General features: G+C 37.0%; 1 protein-coding gene across 1 annotated transcript in view; it reads right to left on the bottom strand.

Annotated features, from left to right (window-relative positions):
* Window positions 1-968: 968 nt before the first annotated feature.
* The window catches only part of UBAC2 (UBA domain containing 2), an 87,099-nt gene continuing 77,010 nt past the window's right edge, over window positions 969-11,057 (bottom strand). Inside the window, exons 8-9 of the mRNA XM_021530263.3 lie at window positions 4,953-5,072; window positions 969-1,679 (exon numbers count right to left, since the gene is read on the bottom strand). Of these exons, the coding sequence (XP_021385938.1) occupies window positions 1,572-1,679; window positions 4,953-5,072 (228 nt within the window). The 3' untranslated portion in view covers window positions 969-1,571. The remainder of the gene's footprint in view (window positions 1,680-4,952; window positions 5,073-11,057) is intronic.

The following is an 11,057-nucleotide window of genomic DNA, read 5'->3' as shown; positions in this document are numbered from 1 at the left end:
TGTAATTTTCTGAAAGCTGCATAAATTTGATGCAATTTCTAGATAATGACATGTATGCTCAAAGGACTTTTTTTCAGTTTTATCAGTCAATTTACCACAGTACCACTGTGCTGTGGTAAACAGTGTTCATCTAGATTTCCAAAACATCCCCTATACATCTGTTATTGCCTCTGTTACACTTCTTATGACCTACACCTTTTTCTAAATGTATGCATGTATTAAATATGCCTGTATGTATATAAACAGACACATATGCACATGCTGCACACACACAAGTACAGACAGAAACATACATGAAATGCTAAGATACCTGTGTAGACTGGTTCCACAGAGTTGCACTTTGGAATCTTGTATTCCTTCAGATTGCTTTTATAGAGATGTTCCCCTCTCTGCACTCCACCTCCTGCAACTCCTAAGGTGCTAATACTGAGCACTTATGAGAGTCAAGCCAAGCAAGCTGACTGAGGAATCAATCTAAGCTTCAAACCCAGCATGGCTCAAACTTGGCACTTCTGTCCTGTTGCCTCCTGCCCCAGCCTGGATCACTTCTAACGTTAATGTTCCAGTGGTCAACACTAAGTTGACCAGACAGTGAAGATTCAGCAAATGCAGGGCCATCCTCATCTCTGACACTAGAAAACTAGACTTACATGTAGAAAAGTTAGTTTTCTGTAATTTTCTTTTAAGACAGTCTGTAGCCAGCTGAAAAAACTGAAAGCAGCACATAGGACACTGCATACATCCATTGTTACAGAAGTCATCTCTGAGTTAGCCATGGAAGTCATTCACATCAATCATTTCACTTCTGATCTTATTGCATCATTCGATTCACCTTTATTGCTTCCAGTGATTATCTTCATGACCCGTATTTAAACAGCAATTCACTCAGTTTATAAAAATTCAAATTTACAGCAGTCACTTGCCATAGCTCACCACACACACATGAATTTTCTCTCACCTTATCTGTCTATGATGTGCTGAATGACAACTTTTATTCAAAGAGAAATTTGAGAAATAAAATATTACAGGCATTAACATAACTTTGCAAAGAATGACATAATAGTCCCATAACCCTTTAGTGAGTTGAAAATTAAGTGATCTTCAAACCTCTTATTACTGTAATAAAAAATCAAGTACTGTAAAATAACATTTAAGCTAGAGAAATTAGACTTGTAAATGAAGAAAATATTATTTTTCTTGACAGGTAAATCTAGCTGTTGTAGTTGTTGGAGCTTTTTTTCCCTAGTCATTAAGTCTGATAATGTCTAACAAAGATTTACAAGAAAAAAATCACCTATTTTATTTAAAAATAAATTTAGGTGATAGCCAGTAACAAGTAGAAACTAAAGTTAATTTGAAAATGACAACCAGACTAGAAACCACCAAGTGATCCAAAAGCTTGGGAACAGTTCACATCATTTCTTAACATCGCTCTGAGTCACCCGTCACGCGGAGCCGTTTCTCTCTTGCTCTTGCTGGCTGACCTTTGTGAGTCTGCCCAGCAGGTGGCTTTGATCCTCTCCCAGGCATGTACAAACCCATTGGGTGAAGTTCCTTCACACACAAAACCATCAGTGCTGCAGTAGAAAATTAGTGGCTACATTTAAGTCATTATTTGAAGCCCTCAGAGCTTCTAGAGCATCTCCTCTGGAAAACCCCATTTCCATAAGTCGTGCGACCTGGAAAAGAAATGAAGTAACATCACTTTAAAAACAGAGTTTTATTCACACTGTGTGCACATTAGTCAATATTGTCAGAAATCACTTATGCACTGATCAAAGACCTATTTGGGGCAGCGTGCTTCAAAACCTTGCCACGAGATGACCGCTATCCACCACTTAATTCAAAGCTGATTGCAGAAAATGCTGCACCTGCATTTTCCTGGCTGGTCCAGTTTTGAAAGAAGAGTAAAATCCAAAGTCTGGTACCAAGCAAGAAAATTACCGTCTGACCTTGGGGCTTGCTGCTTTCAACAAGAACAGGATCTCAAGAAACCAACACTGACCAAAACACAGAATTATCGAACAGATGAGAAAACCTATCCAGAATGAATATTCAGCTCTTTTCCTTGAAAACATCTACTTCTCCAGAGGGCACAAGAAAACCTCTCAAAACTATTCATTCCAGGTGTTGGGCTTCTTTTAATAAACCTTAAAGTTAGTCTGAACGTAGAGGCAGTGCAATACTTCAATTGGTTTAGTAAAATTCTTGGAGGGCTTTTACATATAATCAAAAAAGCAATTTTTTTGCCAAAAACCTCTGCAAAGCAAAAATCAATGACACCTGATGGAAGAAAAACATGGAAAAGGGCACATTAAGATAGTGATTTTGTTAAATCGATAACCACTTGAACAGCCCTCTTTATAATATCACGTACTTGACACCTAATCTTTGTGCTCTGTGTTAACAGATATTAAAAACACCATGTGTAAAAACACACTGCAAATTTAATTTATGATTAAATGCCAATTTAAAGTACATTTAAAATCTATAAGTCTCACTTTGGTATGACTGAAAGTCACAATATAACTCATTCACTTTTATAATTAATCTTCCATAAGTGGAAAAACAAGGTGTGGGAGAGCAGGGATTGGCATGTAAAAGTAACTGCGGCCGCTGGCAGCATAAAACATTCCTCATCCTGCTTCAAAGGGTCTTATGACCAGACACCACAACTCCTGAACCTGGAAGTCCTGGACTACAGAAGCTGTCAAAGAGCTACTTCTACTCCACCTCCTTTGCCTGCAGTGAGCCTGCAGCAGCAGAGTGAAACAAGAATCCAGAAGAGGCTGTACACATCTCAAGAGGAATTTTCCCAGGGTGCAAGACCAGTATGTAGCACTAGCACTGAAAGTATTTTTAAAAGAAAGTTGATACCAAAAGCAGCTTTTCTTTCCTCTAAGACACCTCCAGAATTTTCAGTATTTTTAGTCATCTCTGCTTTGATGACTTACTGAGAAATACACAAGTGCCAAGTTTGCCCAGAGGCACAGGTCTTCCTTTAGAATAAATACACCACCACAACACATTTGAGAACATCTACCTTGGATGTCAGAACACCAACCTTACAATCCACTGCCATGTTTTTTCATCTTCTTGTAGGGAGAGAAATGAATTGTTACTTTTGACACTTCCGCAAAAACAATTTAAGTCCAAACTCTATTTTGTAACCTAAAACTCTTATTTTTCATCTAAGATGGTGGGTTTTTTTATGAGAAAAAGGGCAGGCAGTGGAATAAAAGTTAACCACAGAAACATACTTCGGAAGTAAAGTTTTTATTCAAATTGTCATGAATCCTAACTTTAAGAAATAGTGGATGGAATTGCAATGTTCCTATTTGCAGAAATATTCATCAAGCACCACAGGGAATAGTAATAACAAAAACCTCTTTTCATTTGAGCATATTTTAACTACAGGAAATTAATCCAGCTCCAGGAAACAGTGTAAACTGGCAACAGTAACTAAAAGTACTAAACTCCACCAGAAATGCAGAGATTTTTGCACCCCAAGCATTGCAAATGCTCACAAAATTTAATGTGATGAACAGATCAAACCCTTGCATTTCTGCCATTTTAAGACAACTTGTGTCATGATTAGTAGAGTCTTGAAAAACCAACGGTGCTTTAATGACTTCTTTGCAGGGGAACCAGAGAGCCTTGCAAATGACAGCAATCAAGTGAGCCCTACATCCTTAATGTGTCAGAAATCTGAGCCTTGGGTAAGAATCCAGACTAACAACTATTTCATTAGTTTTGGCCCAAAAACAGAAGTCCCCATAAGCAGAATTTGACAATAATTAAAGAAGTAAGCCAAACCAACAGGGAAATCTTTTGGCCCATCCCATACTGGCATTGAATAGGCTTTCAGGACAGCCAAAACCAAGCTTCTGGGCTTTGCCTCAGAAAATGCTTTTTGGTGTGGGGTTTTTATTATTATTTTCTTTTTCTTTGTTAGTTGGGGTTTTGCTGATTTTTTGGGAGTTCTTTTGTTGTTGGGTTTTCCCCCTGCTTTCCAGATGTAGCCCAGCAAGTTTGCTGTCAGAAGTACAGTTAAAAGTTTTGAATATTTTGAACACAATCTAACACTAGTCAAAGCTAGAAATCAGACCACAGAAAAGACTTCCTTTTGTGAGAAGCTCAGTTTAAGCTATAAATGACATTGCTGCTACCAAGTGTTGACTTATCCCCTTATAAAAAAGGAAAAAAGGAAAGAAACCTAATTTTGTTTAAGCATAGCACAGACCTTAAACTATAAATGGCCAATACAGCTAACTGCAGGTAGGCTACAACCTGGAGAACTTGACTACATGCAATCAATCCTGAATACAGGAATAAGACTAATCTTAAATTCTTAAATTTCTGAGTAAATAATCATCTCTTTTGAGAATAAAACAATCAAAAAAAGGTCTAGAAATCTAAATTTATACTTGATAGAAAGGACATAAACTTCTATGTGGTATCAGAATAAGGAATTAGTCGACCACATTATTGAGGAAAACATCCAAATTTTAGCCCAAGTGTGTTTTACAGTTTACAGCTGGCATAACATTTTTATTTAAAAAAACCCAAAATGACTAAATTGAAAACTTAAGCTGGGGACTTCAGCAAAGATGATTTCTACATGACAAATAATGAAATTTATTTATCATTATTCTTTCTTTGAAACATTTATTTTATCAGATTTGAATAGTTTCCACTACTGAAACCATCAATATCTTTAAATACAAAATACAAGCAGTAACACATAAAAGTAGAAACTCCCAAGTAACTTTGTAACTCTGGTTTGGATGGTAATGACAATACACTGTCTCTGTATTGCAGCCATTACCTTATATTCTCATTTTTGCTGCTATAGAAACCATTGGAGAAATTGTGTAAACAGATGATAAAAAAATTAGTAGAGATTAATTCCTAACCATTTAAAATGCCATTTTAAAATACAAAGTGTTTACCTGCTCTTCAGAAACTTCAGTAGGTGGAGGTATGCCTTGTTCAGATGGGTGATCTTGATAATTTGCATTCTGTCTATGACGTAAAGGAGGAAACAGTCTATTCCAGTTAATCATCCCACCCTGAAAGCAAACACTACTGTCAATCTGTGCAAAAATAGCTACAAATTTTTTAAACAAAAAGATCATCCATACCACATTATATGAAAGCAGATATTTAAGTAAAGTACTTTATTTTAAACAACAAAAACTGCTGTAGTCTCCTATAAAGCAAAAATTGGACTGGTTACCTCTTTACTCGTTAATTGAAGTAACTACTGCAAATTAAGAAAAAGTGCTAACAGAAGGAGGAAAGGATGTTTCAGATCCATTGGGATAGATCTGATTTAGTACAGTGCTAGGTTTCTGAGGCTGAAAGACAGCTTTACTAACAGGGATTCGCCTGGAGGTGCAACAGCAGGTCCTGCAATATTTTACAAAATGGTGGCTGAAGTTAACAAGGGAAAGAGAGTACAAGAAGTAAGTGAGGGAAAACAGCAAAAGTGGCTTCTCAGTGCATCAGTAAAATCACATCAGGAAACTCGGGATAAACCCAACCTTCAGGACACCTGGGACTTTCATGCATGTGACTACTTCTGTGACACTGGTATGACTTGCAGACCCACCACATTTACCTCACTTCCGTGTATGAAATATTGTTGCAAAACTTGATCATGTTCCAGTGCCAAAACATCTTGTAACTACATAGTAATAATGCAAAAACACAGCAGTAACATAGGTATGGTGCAAGTCACAGAACTGAAACTTCCTCTTAACAACCGAGCTTCAACTCTTGTAAGATATTTGGAACTTAAAGAAGAAATACTAAAATATAAGCTTTATAATTGTCCAGAAATAATGAATTATCATTTAGTTAGCTTAAATGGACATTTTGGAAGGGATTTTGTATCACACAAAGCCCATAGATCCTGTGAGCAGGTAAGAGCAAACTCTAATTTCTCTTTTCTATAGTTGAAACATCTTTTGCAGTGTGTAAGTCTGTGTTGTCCTTTCCCTCCTCCCCTGCTCTCCCTGTTACTATGGAGAAGATCCCCCTCCCTTTCTGTATATATAGGACATGGCCTTCCTTCCTCTAGTGGCTCTATTTTAGTTCAGTAACGTTGTTTCTCAGAAGGCCTTCCTCTTACGAGAGTTTTCTCTTTTCTTCTCTCAAAGTGCTCTTCCTGCCTTTATGTACCCTTAGAGCATTAAATACTCTCTGCTAAATCAGATCAGCAACAGCTAAATGTGCTCACAAAAAAAAAAAAAAAAAAAAAAAAAATAGCATTCCTGCCCTTTCCTTTGTTTCCTTCCGTTCTGTCCAGAAGAGACCTGACCAGTCCAGACACCACAGGGGGCAGTACAATGGCACACTTAAAAAAAGCATTTGAAGAGGCATGAAACTTGAAACATCAGCTTGAGAAATATTCTAGTCTCTTCTATACTAGAGTAAATGTGAAGATGTAAAATAGCCAGAAGCCATCACCCATTTTCAAGACACAGATTCCACTGTTAGTGAATTTGAATTTTAGAAAGTATGTGTCTACATTTCCCATAAAATATTTGCTTAACATTCATGGGATTTTGATCAAAGGATTCTGTCTAAGTCTCATGTTAGTCAAACAGCACTATGTACTAAAAAGGAGAACTGGTTTGGAGCACAAGCCTAAGGAGAAAGAGGGATCAGATCTTCTGCTGACACCACTGCACTACCTTGTGGTCTTGGGGAATCACATCTTGTACTTCCTCAACTATAATTTACCAAAATTCAGAATTATGTTGCATTTGAACTTTGAATTTCTCACAGTCTATTAAGCTCTACAGTTCAGTGAGAGCACTGCACTAATGCTGCTTTACCTGTTTTTACTATTTAGAGATGACTTGAGAAGAAGAAAGTAATGGTGCCACAACTCATTCATATTGAATTGGTAAAAATACTAACAGGACTATGACACATTCCCTTGAGGTACCAGAAGTCATGCACAATAATGTCTATCAAATACAAAATCCACAATATACATTAATTTACCTTTATCTCAGTGTATCTGAAGACCAAAATAAACATACCTTTCCAGCAGCGCCCTGAGCTTCAATACTGAGCTGCCTATTCCAGTTCGGTTTTGCATCCTCTCTGTCCTGTGCTCTCTTACCTAAAACTACAGACTTGTCTACTTCCTTATCTTAAGCTTACAATACAGTTTGCATTAATATACACAGAATTCATTCTTTTCAATGAAAACTGCCATTTTCTTACAAATATAACTATTTAGTTTTGAAGGTTTACAGCAGATACCTTAATAAATTACAGCTGACTGAAGCATTCAAAAGAGTTTCACATGAAGATCCCTTCCCAGAGAAAAGAGACTAGACAAATTAGATCAAAATCAAGTATTTCAATTACCTTTGGAAACTGTGGTAAACATAATGTATCAGTTCTTAACTATATTAATGAGAGGAAAACATCCAGCATTTAATAGTTTGTGAACACTGATGGTTAGGATTAATCCCAACATTGTGGTGCACTTCTCATCTGTGTAGCATTTTAAACTTCACCAGAACTGGGTGCATGAGCCTCCTGTATCTTAACTGAAAGAAAATAGCTTTCCTCACAGTCTTGCTTCTAATTAGATGGCACACATCCACAAGGTCAGGCTCAAAAGAGCAGGATTCAAGGAACTGCAGCAGGAACTATGGAACTGGCAATGTGGTTAGTCTCATAAAGGAAAAGGAAAACTGGGAAGTGCAGCTAATGTCTTAAATCCACAGAAGATGGAGATCAAGGCTATGGATTTACAGTATGAATGGTGACTGTGCAAAGACCTTCAGACAAACTTAATTATCATAGCAGAAACATGAAGATCTATTTTAAATTGAGCCATACCAAGCACCAAATAATGTCTCTAACATCTTAATATCACAAATTCCAGTTTAAAAAATGCACAGAAGGAGATTTCCAAACCACTATTCATTCCTGCCTTACAGAAATTATTTTGCAGACCTCCCCTTCATCATTTCATGATAATTTCTGTAGTGCAGTGGTTTTACACTGTGCCACCAGACTTACTTGTGAGAAGTCAGGAAGATTTCACATGAAGATACCCAGTCTGATTAATTTATGTAAGTGATGCTTCTAAACAATCTGAGACTCCCTCCTGGGAGATCAGCAAACCATATTTAAGCATTTTACATCACACTTGACCCTCAGCACCAGCACCCAACAGCACAGAGGAGCTCACATCAATCTCCTCACTCTCCCCAGAAGCCTTGTCTCAGATAACAAAGCTCTCTTACTATTCAAAATGCTCTGAAACTATTCAAAACAATAAGCAGTGGGGATGCTTCAGGGTCTGCTGTGTAACTTCCTTTCCTGAGCAGCACTTTCAGTGACAAGTGTGTGCCAGTCTAATCCACTTAGTGAAATCCAGGCAGTTCTTCTGTGATTCTGGTTGGCAGTTTGTTATAATAAGAATTAAGTTCAACACTACATGGTTTGGGGGCTGAGACTTAACATGACCCAGCACTGCATAAGGAGGATGCCTGAAATCTCTTGTATCCAGAGCTAGATTCCACAACTGATAGACTTGGGATATCTTGCACTGAGATTATCTCAGGCAATATTTTTCCTGGTCCTGATCTTTGGTGCCGGGGAGCAGCCAGTGCAGGTGTACTGCTGGAGAATGAGGAGCACAGAAAAATTCTAGACTATGATTCATAAAAATGCTGTGCACAATTTGGTGCCTGGGTCCTTATCTCTGCTCACAACACAGTCTTTAACATGTCATCAGGATAAAGATTTGACAAAAGCACCACTTCATTAATTATTTGACTAGAAGGGTGACAAGACAAACCTAAGAGAGGCCCATAAGCCTTTCTCGCCCCTTTAATCCTATGCTGTAGTTTTTTAGAAAAAGTCAGACGTTTTCTTTAGTTTAAGCAGCACAGAGGGGGGTGAATCAGTTGATTTTAAGTTATTTGTTACTGCCTGATGGGAGACAAACATACAAGGAAGTAATTTTACTGGTCTCTAATAAATCACTATTGGAAATGGATTAGGAGAACACTGGTGATGTTGGAACTTCCATTACAGGAAGACAACAAATGCATCACAAGTTCAGATGACCAAAGAATGAGATTTATGAATGAAGTAAACTAAAGAAATGGGGGGAAAGACCAGCTCTTCATTACAGAAAAGGTTTTAAGGAAATGCCATATTGATGATTTACTCCTGGATAGCTGCCAAGGCTTTACATACAGAAGTTGTGCCTTCTGAAGTCACATCCTTGATTTTTTTTTTTTTTTTTTTTTTTTTTTTTTTTGCGTAGTTTTTTCTTTTAGTGGTGTCTGGGACAATTCTGTTTACAATAAAGAAGTATCCTCCTTTCCTATAGAATAAGGAAGAAATATCTAGAGCTAGCAAATGTCTCTGATTTTACAGCCTGCTAAAATCTTGTTATGCCTCTTCTTTTCAGATAATCTTCTCTGTTTTGGAAAACAGCTCAACCTGTTTCCCACATACGCACCTGCCATGGCATATTTTGTAAAAGCACTTCTTATCCAAAGCTTCACAAATGAAAGTGTTGTATTATGAACAATTAACAAATATCCAGTTATGTAGCCTTCAGATATGCACATATTTTAATCACATTACAATTTTGAATTACAATCTTTTGAATCACACATTCAAAAGAAATGAAAGGCTTTATAAAAATCCTCTTGAAAGTGATACATGCAGTTAAGATTTTTAGATAATGTTATCTCTCATAGATGGTTAAAGCAAACTTGTCATCTATTTGCACAAACAGGAAGCACCTCCTGATATGTCCTGTTCACCTTTAACATAACTACTGTGAAAAAAAAGAAAAAGGAAATTGCTTTGCATTTCACCTTTTAAAAGGTATGTTTGTAAAATATTCCACTCTGTATAGAAGACTTTACGTGATAAAGACATAAATACTCTCTTATTTTTTTTCATATAAAGCTTCACAACAAGATTTACTGAAAACAAGAAACACTGACTTGCTTTTCTGGCATAAATTTTTCAACAATGTATGGAATCCGAAGTCCACATACTGATGATATAAATAAATAAACAAAAAAAAACATAGCCTTGGATGACATGATATCTGATGCCTTAAACATTGCATAGGAAAGAAAAATGGTGACATTTCCAGTACACTTACTCAAAATATAGACTGCCTCTTTTTGTGAGGATAAAATTCTTCTGTTTTTTGGTTGTTTGGGGAGGCTTTTTTTTGGTGTTTTGTTTTCCTCTTACTTTAATAACTTCCCTCTTTTAAAAGGGGGTAGAAACATAACAGTATTAATGTTGTAAGCGTCGGTCTTAACGACAGAAAGAATTTTTCACGAAGTAAAGCACTCCAGCAATTTCTAATGATATTCTAATGTCCTGGAAATTTATCCTACAGACAAGCCTATTCAGCCAAAAGGTTCCGTCTCCAGTTCTTAGTTTCTGCATCCTGAACTTTGATGCCTGCATTGTCCCTGAGGAGCTCATATGTCACACAAGTTCAGAAATCCACATGTGGTCTTTTCTGAAGCCTGATCAGCTATTTCCTTTGAAATCTGGAAGGAACACCTTAATCTGGGTTCTGAAGCTGCCTGAGAGACAATGGAAGGGATTTCAGCACTGGCATGACACTGAGAGTGTCCAGTGTTCCAACTGCTGAAGGCAGGTCTACCAGCATGAACATGGAGTCTGTACTTGAGGAAATAACTGTAGTTCCATTTTAGACATTTTGCACAAAACAGTCTTAATGTTTTGTTTTAAAAACAGTTTTAATCCTTACCCCATGGCTCTTTGGATCTGGACTTGTGACACTGAACTGGTACTGAAGCATGATGATTAGATAGATAATTCTTTGCTCACCTCCTATGCAAAAACCCTTTCAAAGAATAATAAGGAATAAGAAGAGACTGGAACCAAAGTGAGAGATCAGAGTTTTAAAAATTGTTTTGATTTGACAAGCTGAGATAATAAACTCTTGGCACAAAACAAATTCAAACCTAAATCCTCCAAAATACTACATAAGCACATTCCTTAGTATATAA

This window comes from Lonchura striata, chromosome 1 (assembly GCF_050655825.1).
Source record: "Lonchura striata isolate lonStrDom1 chromosome 1, ASM5065582v1, whole genome shotgun sequence".
NCBI lineage: Eukaryota > Metazoa > Chordata > Aves > Passeriformes > Estrildidae > Lonchura > Lonchura striata.
The sequence above is the reverse complement of the archived record's forward strand: the minus strand, read 5'-3'. Positions and strand labels throughout refer to the sequence as shown.